The 25,567-nt window shown below is 41.5% G+C and overlaps 1 protein-coding gene across 4 annotated transcripts in view; it reads right to left on the reverse strand.

Annotated features, from left to right (window-relative positions):
- POLA1 (DNA polymerase alpha 1, catalytic subunit) overlaps nucleotides 1-25,567 on the reverse strand; it is a 297,480-nt gene that overhangs the window by 253,528 nt on the left and 18,385 nt on the right. For all 4 annotated transcript variants that reach the window (XM_058659192.1, XM_058659191.1, XM_058659190.1 and 1 more), the window contains exons 7-19: nucleotides 25,088-25,180; nucleotides 24,576-24,663; nucleotides 24,093-24,291; nucleotides 23,826-24,004; nucleotides 17,109-17,221; nucleotides 16,248-16,364; nucleotides 13,672-13,746; nucleotides 12,674-12,812; nucleotides 11,883-12,037; nucleotides 8,481-8,565; nucleotides 5,842-5,903; nucleotides 4,164-4,253; nucleotides 1,723-1,839 (exon numbers count right to left, since the gene is read on the reverse strand). In XM_058659192.1, the coding sequence (XP_058515175.1) occupies nucleotides 1,723-1,839; nucleotides 4,164-4,253; nucleotides 5,842-5,903; nucleotides 8,481-8,565; nucleotides 11,883-12,037; nucleotides 12,674-12,812; nucleotides 13,672-13,746; nucleotides 16,248-16,364; nucleotides 17,109-17,221; nucleotides 23,826-24,004; nucleotides 24,093-24,291; nucleotides 24,576-24,663; nucleotides 25,088-25,180 (1,512 nt within the window). The remainder of the gene's footprint in view (nucleotides 1-1,722; nucleotides 1,840-4,163; nucleotides 4,254-5,841; nucleotides 5,904-8,480; nucleotides 8,566-11,882; nucleotides 12,038-12,673; nucleotides 12,813-13,671; nucleotides 13,747-16,247; nucleotides 16,365-17,108; nucleotides 17,222-23,825; nucleotides 24,005-24,092; nucleotides 24,292-24,575; nucleotides 24,664-25,087; nucleotides 25,181-25,567) is intronic.

Here is a 25,567-nt window from a genome sequence, read left to right on the forward strand (position 1 = left end):
TCTGTCTCTCCTCCTCTCAGTATATCTGACTTTGTAATGAAGATAAAATAAATCTTAAAAAAAAAAAAAAAAAAAAAAGAATAGAGCAGTTAACAAACAAAAAGAAGATTCCCAGACCTGTTTGAAACACACAATAGAAGTAGGGGTGGGCATTCAGTGTCATGGTTAAGATGCCTGTACCCCACTGCAGAGTGCTTGGCTCCTGCTCTTGATCCACCCTGCTGCTGACACATGCACTCTAGGACACAAGCCATCAGGTTCCTGCCAACCGCATACAGGCAAGCTGCTGACTCAGCCACAGCCTGGCCCAGTCCTAGTCACGGTATGCATCTGGGGTGTGAGCTAGCAGGTGAGCGCTCTGTGTCTCTACTGCTTAAATAAATTTTTAAATGGGTATCATAAGGAAGGAATTACCTAGCTGTAGGAAGTAACAAGTATATAGAAAAGAGAAGAAGCAGGGTGAAAGGGACAAGGAATTTAGACTGAGTACAACTCGAACAGGGTGATTAAGGCACACCTCACCTAGAAGACACCATATAGAGGAAATCTCAAAAGGGATGTAAGTAGGCAAGTGTTGACAAAATGGGATTAACAACTCCACCACCTTTAAAGAACCAACAGGAAAAGCAGCACACAGCAGTGGTCCCGACTCTGATGTGTAGCAGCAGAGGACTCCAGACACCAGCACAGAAGGCACAAGTTTCCAAGTTCTCTGATAGAGCACCATGCCCATTTTATTTATGAGTTTCAAGTAAAATAAGTCCTCAAGCACTGCACAGTATCAGGGTCAGGAATAAAGTCCAAATCCACCCACACCTCCTGACACTGAAGCAAGCAGGCACAATGAAAAACACAAGGGCTTGAAAGAAATGAGATGAATCTGGGTTCTAATCTTAGTTCTTGTCTCTAACAGTGATAAAACCTTGATCAAGTAAGAATGTTATTCCTGTAAGAATGTTAACCAAACTGAGCTGCTGTGGAAGGCAAAGACTACCAGGAGCACACAGCCCATCCTCTTAAGACATGCAGCACCAGCTCCCTGCCACATATCCCTCCCGAATAATTCAGACTCCACGATTTCTGAGCCCTGTAATCCCGCCCTAAAAGGTACCACTTAGCAAGGAATGGAAAAAGGCAGTCGAAGTAACACCTACACGCCATCTTGTTTACTATTCCTAGATTCCAACTCCATATTTTAAAAAGTGCCAGTGGCCTTTACAAATGAAATGCTGGGCCCGGCGGCGTGGCCTAGTGGCTAAAGTCCTTGCCTTGAATGCCCCGGGATCCCATATGGGCACCGGTTCTAATCCCGGCAGCTCCATTTCCCATCCAGCTCCCTGCTTGTGGCCTGGGAAAGCAGTTGAGGACGGCCCAGAGCACTGGGATCCTGCACCCATGTGGGAGACCCGGAAGAGGTTCCAGGTTCCCGGCTTTGGATGGGCGTAGCACCGGCCCGTTGCAGCTCACTTGGGGAGTGAATCATCTGACGGAGGATCTTCCTCTCTGTCTCTCTTCCTCTCTGTATATCTGACTTTGTAATAAAATAAATAAATAAATAAATGAAATGCTGGCTTCAAAGGCAAAAATATTTAGTGCAAAGGTTAAAATATACTGGAATTTCTATCACAAGACAGTGAATCCTATGGAAAAACACACAGTGTTCCCTGTTAGCTACCCCACAGAAAACCACCAAATAAAGAAGATTTTTAAAAATATGATTACCCCAAGCTTTGGCATGCTGGATCGCTTCAGTCGACCTATCTTGGACCACAAAGGAACTTTGCACACATTAATTCTCTGCAGCAGTACTTCCAGTTCAAACCCATAAATATTATGACCCTAGTCAGAAAAAGGAGGCAGCCAATAACGTTATAACAAACGCAAATTAGAGAATTTATCTTCATATGCAAAGAATCTCTTTGCCCTTTCTTTTTCTGGTCTCTAATTGAAGACATCATGAGCTTACCTCCGATTAGGGGTCCTTTCTTCTTTGAGAATTTATTCATCAGTAGCATTCATTAGCTTTGACATTAACAAGGCTGCTAAGCAGATTGCTGGAATAAACTTTATTTTATCCTAATTGATGCAAGGCTCATATGATGTCTTTTAATTTGCAGCTCATGCCTCACAGTCTCCGAGGCAAACGCAAATTTTAATGTCCCATAATTTTTATGCTATCAGTAAAAGCTGTATTCAACCAATTTCATTTCGCTACCTTAAAAACACAGAACTCATCCATGTTGTGTAACAGATTACCAACTTCTTCGAAAACTCAGGAACTGCACTTGGTTTCTTCTTTAAAAATTGAGTTCAACAACACTGAGATATACTCTTAATTGATGTGCAAGAAAATATATAATATCACTAAACAAGTCAAATAAGAAACTTGCTGAAAACTGTCCAGAAAAACATCTCAAAAATCAAATCAGATTTTTCATGGCGAAAATGACCATTTCTAGTATCATGGAAATTAAAATGGTTCACATCACTTTTTACAAAAAAATACCTGAATTTTAAAATAACTCAGATCAAAAATAAATCTAAAAAAGACTCAGTCTAAAATAATTCAGCTCAATAAATGCATCTGCTTGTAATTAATGAAATACATACCACTAGAGACACATGGCAGAATGATGAATGCCAGAGGCCGTGAGAATGAGGCGTTAACAGAGGCAAAGGATTAACTTCACACAATCAAGAAACTGCAGAGACGGGAGGTAGTAATGGTTGTACTGGGTCAAGATGACTAATTTTGTTTGGGGTGTGTTATCTGTGTGTGGGTGGGTGTGTGAGTGTGCAGATTTATGGCAGCTTTTTGTAGTAAATTACAAGACACCTTTTCAAAGTATCATGCCTGTAAACAAAGACCCAAAACCCTTGTCAGAACTGCATCTGATCTCCACAAACTTGTCTCTAATTAAGCTATGTCAAGTATCCTATGCTTCATGACCTCTCCTTGGGGTACAAACTACTGTTGGTGGAGGCTGGGGGAAGCCTTGTGCTCACTCAGAGAGCACAGCTCAGCACTCCAGACACAATCTTGGCGGTGCATTAGAGGTAGATGCAGGAATCTGCTAAGGAAAGCAGGGACACTGACAGTTACAATCCAGACACTCTGCCACGGCCAGAAAAAGTACCCAGGAGTACAAGTGAGCATGAGTACAAGAGAGCATGTGGCAAGCATTTTCACAAGACTTCAATGTAAATATCCTCCTGGTATAATAAAAACAGAGGCACTCATAGCTTAGCGTCCTCAAAAAAGAAAAAAAAAAAAACCCACAATATAATTTGACCGATATATTAACTCAGAAAAAAATAAAAGGGGGAATATCTATGAAGGAGTCACAAACTAGGCCAGAGGACACACAAAGCTAACATTGCTGGGGTTGGTATCTGGTATTAAGTAGTAAGGCATCACTTGGGACACCACAACCCATATTATTGGGAACTTCGGTTTAAGTCCTGGTTCTATTCCCAATGCCAGCATCCTACCAGTGGGCACCTTCGGAGGCAGCAGTTGAATGAATGTGCAAAGAGTTGGGTCACTGCCACTCAAACGGGAGACACAGAATGAGCCCCAGGATTCTGGCTTCAGCCTTGGCCTCCCCTGGATGTTGTGAGCATGTGCAGAGCCAAATCGCAGATGAAAGATCACCCTCTGTCTCTTCAGAATAAAATAAATAAGCAAATTTTTAAAAACAAAAATATTGCTATATGAGTCTTAGAAATTGGAGCAAAAACTAAAAACTCACTGAATTATTATTAGCCTTCACTAGCAGGAGCATACTAGAACGTAAAGAGAAAAAAAAAATTCCTAACACAAAACTCTCAAAGGAAAACGTCACAGAGATCATTCATGCTGATAAAATTACAATACTTAGTCTTGCGGTCTACACTCATTCAAAAGAATTAACTCCACGATCACTAGGCCATTAAGCCAGTAAGCCAAAGAGAAGTGTCGAAGATGCTATCAATTTACACACAGTTATTCACTAACTTACATGCTTTATATTTACACTTCCCCCATTCATCAACAGCACAGCAACTCCAATTGATCATATCACTCTGAAAATTGTCTGCTGCTCAAAAGTACCAACAAAGTCACACTGAAGGAAATGAAGGGACAAAAAGCTTTGCCCTGACATGATCAAGCACATACTCACCACGATGATATCAGGATCAATCTTGTGAACTTTGGCAAGGAAAAAGCCTAGCAGTGTTCTTTCTGTTGCAGCAACCTCAACCTTCACATTCTGTTGGATTAAAAACATTCCAGTCACTGACTTCACTCTCGAGTACTGCACGCTGGTTTGTTGCTCAACCAAGAAGAGCCTTCTTAGGGTTAATAGAAACCATCCACTTCAAAACCAAATCTAAGCAATGAAATTTCTGAGTCTAGGTTTTCCAGTAATAATTGCACAAAGTCTCTGAGGAGCTCATTCTAATAATACGCATCTACTGAATAAAGGGAAATTTGAAGTGCTGAGCAGCATCAAGTGCAGACACATCCCTCCACAGGGACACATTTGTGCATCTGGACACATTTCAGAGCACACAAACCAGAGTACCTATCAAAAAGCAGTAGTTATTTTCCTATATAATCCCTGGTAGATTCACTGTTTATGTATTTACCATGCAAAGAAATCTCAAGAATTGTATAAAATAATCTCAAATAGTAGTATAAGAAAAAAAATTAAAAATAAAAAAATCAGACTAAAAACAAACACATATTTAAGAATTACAAGTGTTTTAGGTATAAATGAAACCCACCTTTACATAAAAGGCCTCTACTTAGAATGCTGAATATAAATTAGGTATTCAAAAGAACCACTCTTATTTAAAAACAAAATCTTTTAAAATGGAAGCCGATAGCTGTATATTTTCTACTACTAGCACGGTTTGCAAAAGTGCCAGTTTTACTACAATGGCATTTTCCAACTCAGAACATTTCACAAATCATGAACAAATCTAATAGTCTCCCCTGAAGTATTGGACTTCTCAAGCCAATTTAAAATGAAATAGGTGGAACCTGACAAGACTGCTAACTTTTAATTTTCTCAAGTGAGGACATTAAAAAACAAATCAAACCTACAGGGCTCGGCAGCATGGCCTAGTGGCTGAGGTCCTCGTCTTGATCCCATATGGCCGCTGGTTCTAATCCCGGCGGCTCCACTTCCTCTCTATCTCTCCTCCTCTCAGTATATCTGACTTTGTAATAAAAATAAAATAAATCTTAAAAAAAAAATCAAACCTACAAGTATAAGCATCATCACATTATAGAAAATACAACATACTATCCAAAAAAAATTCTTTAGACTGAAAATTTATCTCTTGAAAAACTGCCCACATTATATTATTCCCTTCTCCCTTTTCTTACTTATTAAGCATTCATGAAAGGCACTTCATGGAGCATACCGAGAGCTTAGCAGTCACTCATGAATTTCAGCCAGTCTATGTCAACCTTGCCAGTGCAAGATGCTTTAATATTTGTGGTACTGCCAATTTCACTCCAGTGCGGGGAGAGGTCTACTTAACAGTTTTCCCAAAGCAATTATGTGATCCTGCTTTTGGGAAGAGCTTCCAAATAAGCTAGCTAAGAGTTTGTGCCTAAGCATCTACTAAAGCAGTGTAGAATCCCACTGTTTTCAGGTAGTGAAACACTTAAACAAGGCTAAATAATGTTTCTAGCATTCCACTTCTCCTACATTTTTGAGCTAATGCTACAGTCCAATCTAGAAGAACATATATAATAATCTGTTCCCACTAGTTTACACCACCCTCCTTTTCTTCTTTACAAATAGATGTTTCATATTTAAAATGAATAAATAGTAAGTTATTTACCTTTTCCTTAATGACTTCATCAAAAGCATATGGAAATATACAGTCCTTTGGTTTAGACACAACTGTAAGAAGAAAAAATTATGATTCTAACATGGACCTTAGCTCTCAATTTCAAATACAAGTATACCTAATGTTGTAGAATTGTAACTTTCTTAACTGAAAATAAATCCTCTCAAATTTTTACACTTCAGAGGGAAGTATTCCCACTGGTCATGTTGAACTTCAAAAGAATGCCCAAGCACACTAGATCTAAGACCCTACAACTGTTTCAATGGCTCTGATTGGAGACAGTGCTCTAACACAGTGGATAAAGCCACTAACTGTGGTGCCAGCATCCCACATGGCTGTCAGTTCCTCTCCCAGCTGTTTCACTTCTGGTACACCTCCCTGTTACCAGTGTGCCTGGGAAAAGCAGGGGGAAATGGCCCAACTGTTTGCACTCTTGGCACCCATGTAGCCGATCAGAAAAGCTCCAGTCTTCTGCCTGATTCACCCCTCACTGTAGTGGCCACCTGGAGGTGCTGAACCAACAGATGGAAGATGTCTCTTTGAAAAAGCTGCTTTGGGGCTCAGCATGGTAGTCTAGTAGCTAAAGTCCTCGCCTTGCACATGCGGGCATCCCATATGGGCGCTGGTTCTAATCTTGGTGGGCCCGCTTCCCATCCAGCTCCCTGCTTGTGGCCTGGGAAAGCAGTCAAGGATGACCCAAAGCCTTGGGATCCTGCACCTGCGGGACAGACCTGGAAGAAGCTCCTGGCTCCTGGCTTTGGATTAGCTGAGGTCCAGCTGTTTGGCCATTGCAGCCACTTGGGGACTGAATCAGTGGATGGAAGATCTTCCTGTCTCTCCTCCTCTCTGTATATCTGACTTTTCAATAGAAAAAAATAAAATCTAAAACAAACAAACAAAAAAGATGGGGCCTGTGTACTGGCATAGCATGCAAATCCTTCATCTGCAGCACTATCATCCCATATGGGTGCAAATTTGTGTCTTGGCTATTCCACTTCTGATGGCCCCCGATCTGTAGGCAGCTCCCGGCTTTGGACTAGCATAGCTCTAGCTGTCTCCACAACTTAGGGGAGTGATCCAGCAAATGGGCGGCATCTCTCTCTTCTGAAGTCAAAATGGAGAAATGGCTCAAAGGAAAACTCCCTCACCAACAAAGCCTCAAGCAGCAAGCACTGGAGGGATTCAGTACAACTTTTTCAAAGCTCAAAAAGCTTTTAAAGATGACCCAAGTGCCCCCACCGTGTGTAACAGCTGTTTGTAAGGGCACTGAGGAGATAAATATACGCATGTTGAAATGAACTAACTGCTCCCTTGCAAGCATTTTCCGAATTATTCGCATCATCAATGTTTTTTATTTTTATTTTTATTTTTGACTTTTATGGTACAACTCCACAGAGTCTGAGGTTCCACCCTTCATCATCATTTTTGTTCTGTGTTCCTAATACCCAGGATATCAAACAATAGAAGCTACAAAAGTTAACCTCTAGTTTTGGGCTGGAAAAGAACTCAGAAAACAGAACAGAGCAATAGCACTCTTCTTGCCCTCCCACCACCACCAGTTTTTAAAATGTTCATTTACTGGCAAAGCTGTTAAGAGTATGTCAAGATTTTCCTTGAAGAATGACCTACTAAACACAGATGTGGGTAGACGCTAGAGTGCAGAGAGTAAACCCACTGCCTGTACTGCTGGCGTCCCTTACGGACACTGGTTCAAGTTCCACGTGGCGGGCGCTCAACTTCCAATCTGACTCCCTGCTAACTGCCTGGAAGCAGAAGATGGCCCAAATTACATGGGTCCCACCCATGGGCACCTGGACACCTACTGGAGACCCAAAAACAAGCTCCAGGCTCCTGGCCTCAGACTAGCCCATTTCCAGCACTGCAGCCATTTAGAGTGAAGCAGCAGATACGCAACTGCTCTCTGTGTAACTCTGCCTTTCAAGTAAATAAAGGAACCTTAAAGGGAAAAAAAAAAACAGATTATTCTGGTAGAAAAAATTATGAAACCATATGTGTTATATTTTCAAAGTACATACTTCCCATAAACTTTCTGAAGAGATCTCACCTAAGAAAACATGCATTTTTTTTATTCCTCAGCATGTTGCCTCTTCACATGAAAACCTTTGGTCAGGCTCTTAAATGAGTTTTCAGAATGACACAAGAAAATCATCAAAGTCTACTTTCGATATATTGAAAAAAAAAAAAAAAAAAAAACTACTCAGCCCCACAAGAATGACCTCTGGAACAACAGAACAATACAAAACTACGTCCAGTCGGGCTCGGCAGCGTGGCCTAGTGGCTAAGGTCCTCACCTTGATCCCATATGGCCGCTGGTTCTAATCTCGGCAGCTCCACTTCCTCTCTATCTCTCCTCCTCTCAGTATATCTGACTTTGTAATAAAAATAAAATAAAAAAAACTACGTCCAGAATTGTGTTCCTACAACAAGATAAACCAGTGAAAGTGGAGACAACCAATAGAACACAACTTGATTTCCACAACTGAAAAAAAAAAAAAAACCCTCCTATAATGATATGCATGAACTATTCTAGAACATTTTTTTAAAAACAAGTTACTGATTAAACATAAGAAAATTAAGCTGCTAGTGAAGCAGGTTTCAGAAATACCTACCACAGAAGTGTGACTGAAAAGGAGGCTGTGGGGGAGCCTTATCCAGTGCAAAACTATGATGCACCAAAGCTGCCACGGCAATTATCTGCAAAGGAAGCCAGAAACAAGGGATCACTAAGCAAAAAGCTCCGGTATATCCCCCAAGCCACCAGCAAGATACTTTCTATGTGAGTAGTTAAGCAAATTACAGAAAAATAGAATGTATTCCCAATTACCATCATCAAGTCTCAACTCTCAACTAGTCTACAGCCAAACCCATTTCCAGTGTCCCCGCAGAGCGTCATGAAGCAAAATTTAGATATGTAATTTTATCAGGAAATATTTTAGCATGCATTAATTAAACAGTAGTTGTCTGGCTTGGCACTAGTGATATTTTGGACCTAATAATCTTTGCTGTGAGGCCATCCGATGCACTGTTTACTAGCCTCTACCAATCAGAAGCCAGTACTACCATACCCCAGTCGCCAGGCTATGACAACCAAAACTGTCACAGACATTGCCAAAACCCTCACGTTCGAGAAAAATCCCTCCAAAAGACAGGACTTTAAAAACTGTTAGCATAACACAACTAATACAAGTAGCAACTCCTTAACATCATTAAATGCCCAAACAAGGTTTAAATGTTCATGTTTCCCAAACTGTCTACATTTAATTTACCAAATAAAGACCACACTTTACAAATGGCTAATATGAAAAACTAAAGTACAATCCTGCCCCACCTACTAATTCCCTGAAATGTGTATCTGTTGAAAAACTGGGTCACTGTTATCAAAAGGCTAGGATGACGGATTCTACAGCTTAAAGCCTAACAGTAGCATTCAACCCTGTGCTTTCTACTCTGTACTGCCTATAAACAGACCTAGATTCAACTTTGTGGCAATACTTTAGAGGTGTTGCTGATTACCCTGCTCAGAAGGCAAAGGTACAATATCTATCTCTATTCCACTGAGGTAGCAGTCACTGGTGTGCATTAGCCTGGATTTAATATTTCATTGGTGGTTTATTAGCTGGAAACCTTCTCCCTCAATTATTGGATTACAGAAAACTCAGGACAAATGCTCCCTTTATTAACCAATTCTCAAAGTAATTGTTGGTTTCCTAGCTCCCCTTACAAGTGATGGCTGTGGACTATTGCTGACAGTATTACAAACACATGGATTTGATGTGTCTCTGTTTCAGTTTTTCTTTGAATACTTTTTCGATCAGAGGTTGTTTCCTGAGTCCTTCTGCCATATTTTGAGTAGATTTTATTCCCAAACCCCCACCCCAGCGATATCTGGCTATGTCTGGAGAACATTTCCGGTCGCTGCAACCAGGAAGATGGGTACTCCTGGAACCCAACAGGCAGGAGCTAGGGATACTGCTAAATGCCTCACAACATTAAGAACGGTGCCCCCAAACCAAGAATTATCCAGTCTCCAACAGCTATAATACCAAAGTTCAAGAAAAAATAAACAAAAGCCATCATGTTAGATGAAAAGTTGATGGAGAAATTTACAATGGTCACCATCATTTGAACCCTCCACAGCCTCCCTAATAGCAATTTAATCAGACACTGTTTTCTCTGATATGATGCAGTATGAAGTAAAATGCATTACCTATAGGAAGTATTTTGTCTAAAAAGTTCAACCTGAATCAAATTGATCCATCCTTTACAGAGGCCAGTGTATTTTTTTTTTTTCAACTAAAAGGCAGAGAGTAAAAATTCCAACCACTGCAGGCCATATGGTCTCCATTATGACCACTTGAGGCTGCCATCCTAGTGAAAAAGCAGCTGTAGATACGGTGTGTTCCAGTGGAACTTTATTTACAAAAACAGGTGGTGGGCTAGCTTTGGTCCACAGGCCACTATTTGACCTGACAATAAAGCAAACAAAAAAAAAAGAGAAAGAAAATGGGACATTTTATGATAAGCAAAAGTGATCTTTAATTATTCAAAGAGAGGAACTATAGGATGTAGCAAGATTTCCCCATTTAAGAGGCATTCAAGAAACACAAAAATTATTAAAAATATATGAAGTTTAAAAAGATAAAACATCATCACTGAACCTTACATGAAAGCTGATTCAAAGAAACCAACTGTTAAAAGACACTGTGAGATGGAGTCATAATTACAGACTGAGAACATTAGACTACAACAAGGAGACATGCTAATGTTATCAGGTACGCTCATGTATGCGGGAACTTGAAAAAGTTTGTGGAAAGATTGAATTCAACAATCATTTTGGTATAAAAAAATTTGAAATCTATGCAGAGCCTTTTTCTTAATACATATTTCATAAATTTTTGAAGACCTCTACTCCCTGGATTTCAAAAATAAACCAAAATAAACTTAGCTTCTAATCCCATTTTCCACAAACTGTTTGAAGCTCCCTAGCATTATCTGGCAAAAGGGCAGATGTTTTGAGACACACACCAATCCAGAGGAGTAAAATGACAAAATGCATGAAGCTAGCTTTAAAATTCTTCAGGGCTGGTATTGTGGCATAGCACGCTAAGCTGCTGGCCCTGACGCCAGCATGCCAAATGGGCACCAGTTTGAGTCCCACTTATTCCACTTCCAATCCAGCTCACTTGATGTTGTGCTGGGACAATAGGAAGATGGCCCCAGTAGGAGACCCTACACACTCGTGAGAGACCCAGACGAAGCTTCTGACTCCTGGTTTGGCCTGTGAAAGCCCTGATCATTGGAGCTATTCGGAGAGTAAAGGAGGGGATGAAAGATTCTATCTCTAGCTCCCTTTTAACTACCTTTCAAATAAAATATTTTCATATATGTATATATATGTGTGTGTGTGTATATATATAGTTTTTTTTTTTCCAGGATGTTCTTTCCAATCCAGCTCCCTGCTAATGTACCTGGGAAAGCAGTGGAAGATAACCCAAGTGCTTGGGCCTCTGTCACTCAGGTGGGAATCCTGACGTAAGCTTCTGGCTCCTGGTTTTGACCTGGCCCAGCCCTGGGCATGGCGACCATTTAGGGAGAACCAGGGCATGAAGAACTCTGTCTCTTCCTCTTTCTCTCGCTCTCTTTCTGCAAATAATATTTGCAGAATATTTGTCTTTCAAATAATTACATTTTCAAAAAAATACTCCAAGGAGTTAAAAAAAAAACAAAAACAGCAGGGCTTTAAGCATGTGTGACAGTCTTGATACCTGCTGAATATGACTGACTGGTACAGAAAAATTCATTCTATATTTTCCCTGTGTCCATTTCAAGCTCACCAAAATAAAAACAAGTACAGCAACACAAACACTTAAAACAAAACTCCAACACAGAGTCTGGTGATGAATCAGGTATTTGTTCCCCTTCAAAAAGACAACTTTCCCTTGTAGAAGAGCTATACAAGTTTGGCAAAAATTACATCTGAGGCAGACAGAAAATCCACCACATTCCTTTACCTCATTTTGATGATTCTTTGCATTCTGCATAATCTTCATGCTGAAGGACATCACTACAAGCGGAGGAGGACTGACATCTTTAACTACATTCACTAGGTCTGGTCTCAGTGTCATTGCCTCAACTTTGCACCAACTGACTGGCTGATTCAAGAGTTCTGAAAGGGGATAAAACACTTACTGAAAAAGAAAACTATTGTAATTAAGAAATCTGTGATTAACTGAGCCATTCAATTCTGTATCTGATAAAATAAAATACTATAGCATCTAATAAAAATAATCCCCACTATTGGATGGTATGCAAACCCTCATACGTATGTTCCATTTTCTGAGAAAAAAAAGTCCATAGCTTTCATCAGATTCTCAAGATTCCAAACTGGGCTTTTACAGAGCCACAACAATGTCTTAAATTTTTTAAAGACTCATGAAGACAAAATACATTATGACAGCTGAAAATACTGAAAAACATCAGGGGACAGACATCTAACCAGCTGTCACCCACACTGGCTCATCATTCTCCAAATCAGCCATGTCAGAAGTAGATGCAAACAAAAGCACAAGAAGACGTGCACCCCGAACAACTGCCTAGGCTAACTACGCCTGCTACAGACTGAACTGCCAGGTGTTTCAGAAGTGATTCCAAGCATTCACCCTATACCCGTGCAAGGAAAACCTTGAAAACACACTCAAAACGAATGAGACACATCAAAATAAATACATCGATTTCCAGTCTTCCTTTAAAAATCACTACTATGGGGAAACTGCTTAAGATTCAGAGTTCAGAGTTTCCTTACGTGGATTTTTGACTTCAAGCCAACAAGGTCCTTTGATCTTTCTGTTCATCAAGAATAGCTCTAAGCTGGATGTATTGGTCCCAAATACATGAGAGAAAGTTTCTCCTTTCAAATCCTGAGGAAGCTGTGGCAATTCAGCCTGAAAAGGGGAAAAAATCTTTTGTTTAAAACTACTACTTCAAACTTTCCAAAGTCCATATTTGAAATAAACAAAAGCCTCTCTCTGAAGCACCAAAAGAAACCCCTTTCATATATATGTAACACAATTTGCCACAAATGAAATCCAAAACAATTCACAGCAGGAAACAAAAACAATTCACAACGACAAAATAATGCATCTTGATGACATCCATTAGAAGAAAAATAGGCCCAGAAGCTCCCCAGAAGAGCATTTCTGTCCAGTGCTGTGCAGGCCTTACTGATACAGAATAGCAAAGTACAACTCCATTCAAAGAATGAAAGCAATACAGTGAGATTTATTGAAAATGTTCCCATGGCACTTTTCATTACTGTAGAACTATTTCTTAAAAGTTTTGTTTTTCCAACATCGTGGGATCAACACTATAAGAGAGGTAAACAAAGATTAAGCTGCAGTCAATGAGCATCCCACGGCAATGACCTTGCCTGTCACAGAGCAGAAGCAACATAGCACTGCTACCAACACTCCGCTTTCACCTTTCTACTGCTCACAAGAGGCACTTCAACATCCTAATGATGTCCAACTTCATCATGTGGCACTCATTCCACTTGACAAACAGTAGTGCAGTTTCAATCGATTTTAAGATGCATACTTGAACGCAGAGAAAAGCAGTATAACCTACAGTCTGCGTAATTCATTTTATCCATTTCAATTATTCATTACTGCACATGTCCCACCTCAGTGAACTATGGGATTAAGCAACCCTGAACACACTGCTAACTGAAAGCCAGCTGAAAGTTCAAAAAGAGAAAAATGTCATTCTCAATCAAAACCCAATAATTTTCTTTGTTTGACTTACCGAGTATCTGACTTCTAAGTACTCAGACTTTTCTGGAACATCGGGTACTTCAAAAGCATAATTCTTTTCTACTATCTGGGAAAACGGATATTTTAAAAATCATTAGCACAAAAACTTCCCACAAATTTACACTGATGAAGATACATATACAGTATGTATGCTATTATTTAATTATCAGGAATCCAGTATTCTTACAGAACACACAAGAAATACAGCCAAAAAGGTGCCCTTTCTCCTTTTAATGGAGACTAATGCAGTGAGTCTGGATTAAACACTGCAAGTACTTCTCTGGGACAGAGAAAACTCAGAAATCCTCACTTTCTTTTAATTTTACTTTATTTAAGATTTATTTGTATTGGAAAAGCAGATTTAGAGAGAGAGAAAGACAACAAAGAATGGTCTTTCATCTGCTGGTTCACTCCCCCAAGTGACCACACCGGCTAGAGCTGAGCCAATCTGAAGCCAGGAGCCAGGAACAACTTCTGGGTCTCCCACACGGGTGCAGGGTCCCACGGCTTTGGACCGTCCTTGACTGCTTTCCCAGGCCACAAGCAGGGAGCTAGATTGTAAGTGCAGCAGCCACAATACTAACTGGTACCCACATGGGATCCCAGCACATGCAAGGTGAGGATTTAACCACTAGGCTATCATGCCAGGCAAGAAATCTTTGCTTTCAACATGAGTCATACAATAAATATTATCACCTGCTAATATTTTATATTAAGCAATTTCATCTTCCTAGACTAATAAAATAATTAGCATTATAACTACAGCTTTATTTATTGAGCACTGTATGACAAAGAACTGTTCTAAACATCCATAATGGATTTATTTAACACTTCCAACAACCCCTGAAATAGTGCCCCACTTCTCAAACACACAGCATAAAGGTACTCAGCACATGTTCTAGGTCACACACTAGTAAGCAGTACACTAGGACTTGAAGTACAAGCAGTCAGGCTCTTCATCCTTATACCACATTGCTGCTAGAATTTTTTTTAAGACTTATTTTTTATTTGTTTGCTGCTGGTCCACTCTCCAGATGGCCACAACAGTAAGAACCAGGCCAAGTAAAAGCCAGGAGTCCAGAACTCCATGTGGGTCTCCTACATGAGTGTAGAGGTCCAAGTACTGGGGCCATCCTCCACTGCTTTTGCAGGTCCATTAGCAGAAATCCGGATGGGAAGTGAACAGCCGGACACAAACTGGCCACTATATGGAATATACTGGTGTTGTAGGAGGCAACACCACAATGCTGGCCCCAACTACTAGAAATTTTAAGATCTGATCCATCAGGCACAATTACAAGCTCAAACAGGGAGGAGGAATCTACCATGGGGGGAGGTTGGAGAGGGATGGGGGGAATCCCAGTGCCTATAAAACTGTGTCACAAAATGCAATGTAATCAATAAAAAAAAAAAGCTCAAACAGCCAAGACTTTCGGCCATACCTTCTTCAAATCAACCTTTCCTCTACTGGAGTAACTGCTGTTCAGAAAAACATATATTAATTGATTAATCAATTAATAATTTGAAAGCAAAGAGTGACAGAGACACACAGGGAGATCTCTTCCAAATGGTTGGCAACTACCGTACGCGGGACCAAAATTAAGAGTCAGGAACTGCTTATCGATCTTTCACGTGGAGGACAAGAACACAAGCACTTAGGTCTTTATCTGCTTCCTGCCAGGTGTGTTAGCAGGAAGCTGTATCAGAAGCAAAGCACCAGGGCAAGAACTAGGCACTAGAATATGGGATGTAAGTGGTCAAGCAGCGGCTTAATTACCCAAGCAGTCAGAATTAACCGCGGCTACAACCCGCACAATTATTGCCAAAGCTATCAATATTTCACTGAAATCAAGATAATTTATCACCAGAGTCACATAAATAGATTTTCATTCTATCTTATACAACATCCTAGTCACTGATTTTTAGACAAAACTCTACTTAGACTCCTAATCAACAATAGAAAAAAAGCATAAACAAGATCAGAACACTTTCTTCTTTTAAGAGAACAAAATGCTACAAGTATCGATGTTTGTTACAAGCATTAATGTGATTAGTTATCTTTGTATTGAAATTAACAAACATTATTTTATAAGCACATTAAAGAAAAGGTTTATGAGCTCAGCGCAATGGATCTGTGGCTAAAGTCCTTGCCTTGCACAAGCCGGAATCCCAGATGGACACTGGTTCATGTCCGAGCTGCTCCACTTCCCATCCAGCTCCCAGCTTGTGGCCTGGGAAAGCAATACAGGATGGCCCCAAGCCTTGGAGCCCTGTACCCGCCTGGGAGACCCAGAAGAAGCTCTTGGCTTTAGGTTGGCTCAGCTTCAGCCTTTGCAGCCACTTAGGAAGTGAACTAGCAGATGAAAGATCTTTCTATCCTCTCTGTAACTCTGCTTTTCCAATAAAATAAATAAATCTTAAAAAATAAAGTCTATAACTCTAACACACTGTTTTTACATTAATATCTATGAATGTAGACGATATTTCACAAAACAGATACACAGTAACCATTTGCTAAATAAAAATAAACAACAAATAGAGCGGGATAAACAATCAGGAAATACATACCTTAGATTTGAATTTCATGATTTTATATTTTGTTGCTATTTTCTCATCAAATTCATCATAAACATCCTTCATTGTAACTGAAGCTCCAGTTTCTTTCTCCGTGTTTAGATCCACTTTCTGTTCTCCCACGGAGAGGGAAATAGAGGGGCAAAAAAACTATTTGTACATAAGATCTTCTCAACCACCAAAAAATCAAGTCTAAATCAATTTTCATTCACACCCGTTGAAACATTTAACACAGCACTTTGCAGTATCAAACATAATTATTATGAAAATGAGGGGTGAAAGAAAAGACAGCACTATGCCCCCTAAAATGCAAACATTGGTATAATCCAACAAAATGAAAGACTAACTTCCATTTGTCCAATCTTCTCCAATTCTAATGCAGTTGCTGACAATCATTAATCCGCAAGCCTTCATCAGGGGCCGGGGCTGTGGGATAGCAAGTTAAACCACCAACTGCAATGCCAACAGCCCTGGGCATTGTTCTGAATCCCGGCTGCCCTACTTTCACTCCAGGCTCCTGCTAATATGCCTGGGAAAGCAGGGGAAGGAAGACAGCCCAAGTGCTTGGGGCTCTGCAGCCATATGGGAGACACAATAGGCTATGGGCTCCTGGCTTCAACCTGGCACAGCCCTGGCCATTCTGGCCATATGAGAGATGAGCCAGTGGAAGGATGGTCTCCCACTTGCTCTCCGTCTTTCTTTTATAATTCTGCCTTTCAAATAAATGAATCAATCTTTAAGAAAGGGAGCATCAGTTCTGGAAATTTCGTATCCTGGTTCAAGTCAAGATCAGTGGCAGAACACAAACTGATCGACATATAGAACTACTGAGTACTGGATAATCATGACTTTTACCATTTCACGAGGAAGGAAATACAGCGTTCTCTCAATGTTTTTTACCACAACACAGCAGCTCACATGAGTTTTGGCTGATTCAATCCAAACTTTGCCAAACAGAAATACCACACCTGAAAGGAGGAAAAGCCATGAGCAAAGAACATTTCAATTCTGTCACAGTAAAGGGGCAATATGAAAGCCCCACTGCCTCCACGTATTTACACCCTTGTTCTCACGGCAGACTAGCCTCCGCTGCCCAAAACCAGCCAGTGCTTCCTCAGCACTGACGTCATCCCACACTCCCACAAGTGTACAACCAATGACCACTGAAAGACAGGGCATAGAATAATACTTGCTTTGGCATAAACATTTCACTAGTTGGATGAACAAAACAACAAACTATTCTCCAAGAAATCTCATCATATATTTAAGACTCTTGTGAGAGCTTACGAATGTGAGAAGTTAAATTTGTCTAGCATTTGTGTTTACATATAAAAGTTAGCATTCATTATCAGGATAAACACAGTATATTTTTCCGTAACACTACAGACTGTACTTGAGAAGAACATAATCACATCTTACACTCCATATAGTAAGTGTCTCGGAACAGGCTTTTACTACTTTCTCCTCCTCCACTCTTACTACCCCACCCGCTACTTAGAGTATCTGCTTAGGTAGCATTCATAAAACTCCTTTCCTTTCTATTTTAATTGAACAAATGATTCCAAAGTCAAGTCAGTAGGCACTCCTTTGCGATACCTAGGCATGCATTCTACATGGTGAAAACATGCTTTTCGAGACATCAGGTCTCTGCACTTGAAAACCACCCATCAAGAAAGGATTTCAAAGACTTAATACTCCACCGAAGAGATGGATCACAGTGCAGAATCTGGGGCTCCAGGCATTAGACAACAGTAATCAACAGAGCCGCTCAACACAGCTGCTTATCCAAAATACTATGAAAATCCTGGCACACACAAGGGCTAACGCTCAAAAAGTCAATTATCACAGTTTCATAGGATAGCTCATCGGTATTTCCTTTTGTCACTTGTCCTGGCAGAAATAAAACCAACTAGCAATTTTCATTTCTGCAAATGATTAAAATTCTTACAAGAGTTGTGTGCTTTTCAGCGGGGAGGGGGAAGAGACGGGGGAAGCAGAGGGAAGGAAGGACTGTGGGGATGATTAAAAAAGCAAAAAAAAAAATCACAGTTGCTCAGAAAATCAAGTCATCCTTACAACAGTTAAAGATGAAAAACAAAATTCCATGAAAAGAAAAATAAAGGCCCTAATATGGGATTCAAAGATTCAAATAGCTCATTTTACAGTCAGACTAATACCACATTTCATGCAACACATTTGACACTGTTTATGCCTCATTTGCCACAAAAAGATCATGGTAAACAAAGATTACACTCCCCCCAAAGTTACGAGCTGAAACCAGGTGCAGTCAGGATTATTCAACCTTGAAAAAGTCATAATGAAGACAGGATATCTTCCCATATGCGAAGAGTTAGATTCTTTTCATAATTACGGAGCATTCAGCAATAACTGACTGACTTAGACTCTGTAAGAAAGTGACAAACAATAACAGGATCTTCGGGAGCACTTCGTTTTTATTAGCAGCACTGATTGCCCCAAAGCTCAGTGTTCATTACCTGCTGTCACGATGAAACTGTTCAACTTTTTTTTAGCTATCTTATTTAAGCCATTGGCATCAAAAACAGAGAAAGCTGGGCCAAAGCAGGGGATACAGCTTGACAATCGTCACAAGGACAGCAGAACGGACCGAGGAGGAGACAGCCGCAGTGGTACCCCTCTGTCTGACCTTTTCAGTCTTCATTTCCTCCTAAGTAAGTAACTAGAATTGATGATCTCGAAGGCCTTCTCCAGATCTAGAAATTTCACACTATCTTAGTTTTTGGATGACAGGCCAGTAACAGATTAGCAGTTCATTCAAAGCCTCCTACCCACCTAAAAATGAGAATTGCAAAATATCTCCCAGCATTGGTTGGAAAGGTTTATCTGTGAGCCCAGCACGGTAGACTAGTGTGTAAAATCCTCCTCTTCCACATCCTGGGATCCCATATGGGTGCCGGTTCTAATCCCATGGCTCCACTTCCCATCCAGCTCCATACTTGTGGCCTGGGAAAGCAGGTAAGGACGGCCCAAAGTCTTGCGACCCTGCACCCGCGTGGGAGACCCGAAAGAGGGTCCTGGCTCCTGGCTTCAGATCAGCACAGGTCCAGTTTGTTGCGGCCACTTGGGGAGTGAACCATCAGACAGAAGATCTTACTTTCTGTCTCTCCTCTCTGTATATCTAACTTTCCAATAAAACTAAATAAATCTTACATTAAAAGCTCTCTCTGAGACTACAGTTAGTACATGGAGTTCAACAACATGGATCACACATCGCTGCCCTGGGGCAGCACGGTAGCAGGTTAAGCTGCCACCAGTGAAGTCAGCGTCCTATATGGACACTGATCTAGCTCCCTGCTGAAGCAGCTGAGAAAGCAGTGCAGGATGGCCCAAACACTGAGGCCCTGGGATCCACATGGGAGACTCAGAGGAAGCTCCTGGCTGTTAGCTTTGAATCAGTTCAACTTCAGCTACTGCAGTCATTTGGGGAGTGAACCAGCAGGTGCAAAACGTCTCTGCTTTCTTCTCTTCCTCCTCCTCTTCGTTTCTCTCTCTCTCCCCTTCCTCTCACTCTCTGTAATTCTACCTTCCAAATAAACAAAAAAGTTTTTTTTAAAAAATTAATGCTACAATCAACATATACAAAATTAAAAATAACTTGGCTGCTCAGCAAATGCCGCTGTGCTCCAATGCTGCAGTGTGAGCCTCCAACCTGTATCAGTACAGGCCAGCACTGAAAACAACAAAACCCACGTGATACAGTTTCTGCTGATTTTTGTTGGTGAAGTGTGTCTCTTCTAGACAATAAATAGATGGGTTTTGTTTTTTAATCCAGTCTACTAACCTATGACGCTTGATTGAGCTTAAGCCATTTACATTCAGAGTTTAATATACATGGGTGGTACTTTGGTCCTGTCATTTTTTTTTAAAAGATTTATTTTTATTACAAAGTCAGATATACAGAGAGGAGGAGAGACAGAGAGGAAGATCTTCCATCCGATGTTTCACTCCCCAAGTGAGCCGCAACGGGCCAGTGCTGGGCTGATCCAAAGCCGGGAACCCGGAAACTCTTCCAGGTCTCCCACGTGGGTGCAGGGTCCCAAAGCCTTGGGCCATCCTCGACTGCTTTCCCAGGCCACAAGCAGGGAGCTGAATGGGAAGTGGAGCTGCCGGGATTAGAACCGGTGCCTATATGGGATCCCAGGGCGTTCCAGGTGAGGACTTTAGCCTCTAGGCCACGCCGCCGGGCCTGGTCCTGTCATTTTAACAATGGATTGCTCATTGGTTTAGTCTTCTGTTGTCATTTTACTGGGATGTTCTTCACATTTGCCTTTGGTTTTGGTAGGTGCTATTCCTCTTCTCTGTCAAGAGAACATCTTGAAGTATCCTTTGTAGGGCAGGTTTGGAAGAGGCAAATTCTTGTAACTTTTCTTTACGGTGGAAGAATTTTATTTCGTTGTCAAAGACAAAAGAAAGCTTTGCTGGATATGTTCTCCTAGGCTGACAATTTTTTTCTTTTAGGATCTGGAATATGTCACTCCATTCTCTTCTTGCCTGTAGAGTTTCCTGTGAGAGATCTCCTGTGAGTTTAATTGGCATTCCTTTATATGTCACTTGAATTTTTTCACGTGCACATTGAAGGATCTTTTCCTTATGTTCTATTGAAGAGAGCTTGATGATCATGTGTCTTGGTGAAGATCACTTTTGATCAAGCCTGTTGGGAGTTCTGTGCTGGATGTTGTTTCCCAATTCTTTCTCTAGATTAGGGAAATTTTCCCTTATTATTTCATTAAATACATTTGCAAACTCAGCTTCTCTTTCTGCACCTTCTGGGACTCCCATAACTCTTATATTTGGCCTCTTCATAGTGTCTTTCAATTCTTGAATACTTTTTTTGGCCTGATCCAGCTCTGCTTCCAGCTTTTTGTTTGCTTCCCCCTGATGACAGGAAATATCTTCCAATTCTGGGATGCTTTCTTCTGCTTGCTTCATTCTATTTTGGAGATTCTCCATTGTACTTTTAATTTGCTCTACTGTATTCTTAATTTCTGATATATGCCTTGATATGCTTTATTGCTTCCTTAAATTCTTTGAACTCTTGCATGTGTTTCTCATTGTTGATAAGAAGCTTTAAAATGAGTTTTATGAATTCTGTATGCCCCATTTTCTCGATGTCTTCCTCAGTGAACTCTGAACTTGGCATAGGGTTTTGTTCCTTTGCAGGGAAGTTTTCAGTAATATTCATTGTGCCTTTGTCTCTTCTTTTGCTCTTGGTTATTGCACTTCTCTGGTTAGCAGAGTCTTCTCCTTGGGGCAGGTTTCTAAACTCTGTCACCCACAGGTCTACAGTTTGATTTTACTTATTGCAGTTGGTACACAGCTTTTTGTTTGCAGCCACTTGTGTCACTCCCTCCAGCGAGTTCCAGGTCTGGGTTCTTATGTTAGATTTCCACCATGGTCTCCACAGCCCCAGCTCCTGTCTCGCCACTCTCCACCTCCTGTGATACCGTGCTGAGGCTGCACCATTGTCTCTGCAACCTTTCTCCCATTTCCGGTTGGAGCAGGTCCCAGGATTGGAGAGACACCAGGTGTCCTATATAGCTAGGTTGTTGGTGGCACTGATCTTGTCAGAACCTGTTGGACGTTAGGTCTGGGTGCCACACGGACCTATTTTGACCCGTACGATGACACAGTTGGTATTATTTTCCTGTGGGACCAGTGCAATTCGCTGAACTCAGTGAGTTCTCACGAGCTCAGCACATGTGCAGTTCACTGTTGTCCCTGCAGTCCTAAAGCTATTGCCACAGTTTACAAAATGGCACCTGACATACCACTACTTCAGTTCTTGATCTGCTGGCCATCAGGTCTTAGGGCTACCCAGACCTGTCTTGGGTGGAACCTTTAGAATGCCACGTTGCTACAGTTCACTGAGTCAGAAATGAGTTCACGCCCAGCTCAGTGTATGCTCAGTCCTTTCTCTTGCCTTTGCCTCCTTACGCAAAATGGCGCCCAATTCAGCCCTAGGGGGCTGACTGGGCTGTGAAATCCACCCTGTTCTCACACTGTCCATCTGGGATCTGCTGCTCTGTCTCTGCTCTTGGTCAAATCCAACGGACCAGCAGGAAGGACAGTTCTTTGTCTGGGTTTTCCTCCCAAACTCCCAGTGAAAGTCCCTTCCCACCTGGTTGCTGGTGGAGTTCCGGATGCTGGTGGAGTTCAGATCTCCATTAGCTGAATGCTGCTGGAGTATCAGTCACTGCAGCACCACACCGTTGTTTTTGCTGCTTTCCTGTGTCTGTCAGTCTCCAGGTACCCCTCTGCTGTTGTTCTGTCCTTTCCTATTTCCTGGAATAGGTCCTCTCTGCTTCATCCTGATTAAATGTTTCTCCGTCCGTTTAAACATGTCCTTACCCTATTCCGCCATCTTGATTTTCCAGGAAACAGCTTTTAAAAATTCAGTTTTTGGGCCCGGCGCCGTGGCCTAACAGCTAAAGTACTTGGTTTGAACATACTTGGATCCCATATGGGCACCGGTTCTAATCCCGGCTCTTAGTTTTGACCTGGCTCAGCCCTGGTCACTGCAGCCATTTCAAGAGTGAACTGGGGGACTGGAAATCTCTCATGTCTCCCCTTCTCTCTTTTACTTTCAAATAAATCAGTAAACCTTTAAATAAGCATGTAGAATGCCCTCACTTCTATCCTCTTCCCCAAGTCACTAGGGCCCAAGTGACTAGCACCTGTGCCTTGGACTGACTGACCGCCAAGGTTTCCATACTGCTGCACCACTCCACTTCAGCCCAAGCCCTGCTCGCACACACCCATGTATACACATACACTGCACTCCAGACAAATCAAGAGCATTTCTGCAAAAATGGAAGCCTAGTTATGTAACCATCAGCACTGCACTGAAAATCCTCGGATGCCACCCAGCTGCTCTCTGAATAAAATTCAAACACCCTGATATACTTTCCAGGTTCTTCATTATCCGGTCTGTGCTCTCATGTCTAACTTTAGGTTACGGTCATCTGGTCACTGAGCTATTACTAAGGCACAAGCATCCTCGGCCAGGCCTCTGCACACACATTCTCAACCTGCAATGCCCTTGCCTCAGCTCTGCATGAGCCTCAGATCTCAGCCCTAGGCCTCTCCTCAGGCAAGCCTTCCTGGGCCATCCTCTAATGTACATCTTTTACATCACGTACCACTTCCTCTTATTTATTACTAATTTTCCTCCACTTATTCCCACCCTACTAGCATATAAGCTCCATTACAGCATATGGAAATTTAGTCACCTTGTCTACCTACTCTCAGAGTCTGGCACACAACCAGTGCTCAAAAATGCTGAATAAAAGAGACAAAGCAGTGATTGTCTTCACCTAAAGCTCATTCCTATAACTTCAGATACCTCAAGTATACATTCCAAAACCATGCAGAGCTGCTTGTTGGAATAAGCATCTTGAGGGATTATTCACATCCCAGCTCTTCTCCATTAGGGTAGCAAGCAAGAGAAGGAAGAGCCTTTGCCCACCACAATCATTAAGGCTTTAAAGGGGCCAGTATGGATTATGTGCATCTGGTTACCTTATGCAGCATTACCTGGTTGGTTGTATGGATCTTCATAAGCATCCAGCCAATAAAACTGGAACACTTGTTCCTCATCCGCCCCTTTGACCAATGGGAGGTGATTGGAATCCACATGAACTTCCTGAACTGAGAAACTGCTGTCATCTGCCTGATCCATGTCCCAACAGGAGACATCTGGCAGCAAATTTCCTCTGCAAAAATCACAGTTTCAAAATCCTCTCAAGATCCAACAGAATATTTCTAGGGCTATTTGCCAGAAAAGTCATAAAATGCTCTTACAAGTAAGATGTGGTCCCTTTCCCAGGATCTGCCTCATGTTTCACGCCCTCTGTGGGCTCACTCTCTTGGATCCTTGTCTGGGCAGCCACAGGCTCTTCGTCCACCTCCTCAGACTCCATGGGCTCATCAAAGTCTCCATCTTCAAACTCCATCGCCCCCAGCTCCTGCTCATCTTCTCTACGCACTACCTGCATGTCTCCTGCAGGCATCATCACACATTCCCAGCATGTGTCAGTGCCAGGGGGCACAAAGCTTCCCCAGCAGCAAAATGGCAGCCCACCCCCTTGTCTTACACTGTCTGAATTTCTCTTCAAACAGCTAATGGGCCTGTTTTTATACTTTCACTGATACAAAATCACATTTTTCACATTTAAACATGTCAACACAATACCTCTGAAGTTACCCCCGTTTCCTCTACCAAAAGACCTCCATTTCTGGCAGCAGTAGCTTACCACCCTTGTTCTCCTTTCTAACGGGACTTACCAGCAAACTCGACACATGTGAGAGAAACAGGAGTTAATGGAGGTGCCTTCCGCAAGATAGGGGCAGCAGTTTTTCCTGAAGGAACTGCCTGCAAATGTTTTCAAACGTTTAGTCAGCTAGACCTGCATACTAAAAATATGCAACTGTCCTACCCTGACCAGAGATAATGACAGCTCCCATTTATAAAAAGATTTTATGTATTATTAATGTAACAGCTTCAATTATTTTACCGTTACCCAGGTTTACAAAAAAATACTTGTTTCCAGAAAGAAAATTATTGCATTTAGCACAGCTGTAATACCTATAATAAACACATACTAGTTACTATAAAATTTACTAGAAAAATAAAGCAAGCACATGCTATTTTTGAGATATACGAACCATATTGAGTGGCAGTCCTGATTTAAAACAAAAATCAAAAGCAAATTTAAAGGTATTTCTCAGAGGAAAGCAATAAAGTAAGTATAAACAATAGTGTATGTCAAGACTGAAGGCATTCCTGCTTGCTTTACCTTGGGGACATGCGCTGAGAACGGATTCAGTGACGCTCCAAGGGATCTTTTCTTCTTCGGTATTATCACAGGTGGTGGAATTATCTGAGGCGTCTAAAAGCACGCGTAAGACAGACAGTCATTGCCATGCCTGGTTTACCACACAAGAGAAAACGTACATTTCTTCACTCACTGAAGCCCAGTAACTAAAGAATTCTGTTCCTCCCCCTGTCCCCCCATCAATGTTCGTGCATGGCAGTTTACTATAGCAACAACACTACAGACATTACTAGAAAACCAGAACAGATATTGAATCCACCCCCTGTAATTTCCTCCATTATTATGTTTAACAGAATATTCTTCTAGAAGATTCCATTTAAAATTGTCGAGCTAGAACTCCATAATACAGAGAGCAATGCACCTCCCCAAAAACAGCTGGTCTCATGGGAAATGGACCAATTTCAAAGTCATGGTGCCAGTGGGCATGTGCAAGTGCCAGCA

Source organism: Ochotona princeps, chromosome X (assembly GCF_030435755.1).
Source record: "Ochotona princeps isolate mOchPri1 chromosome X, mOchPri1.hap1, whole genome shotgun sequence".
Lineage (NCBI taxonomy): Eukaryota > Metazoa > Chordata > Mammalia > Lagomorpha > Ochotonidae > Ochotona > Ochotona princeps.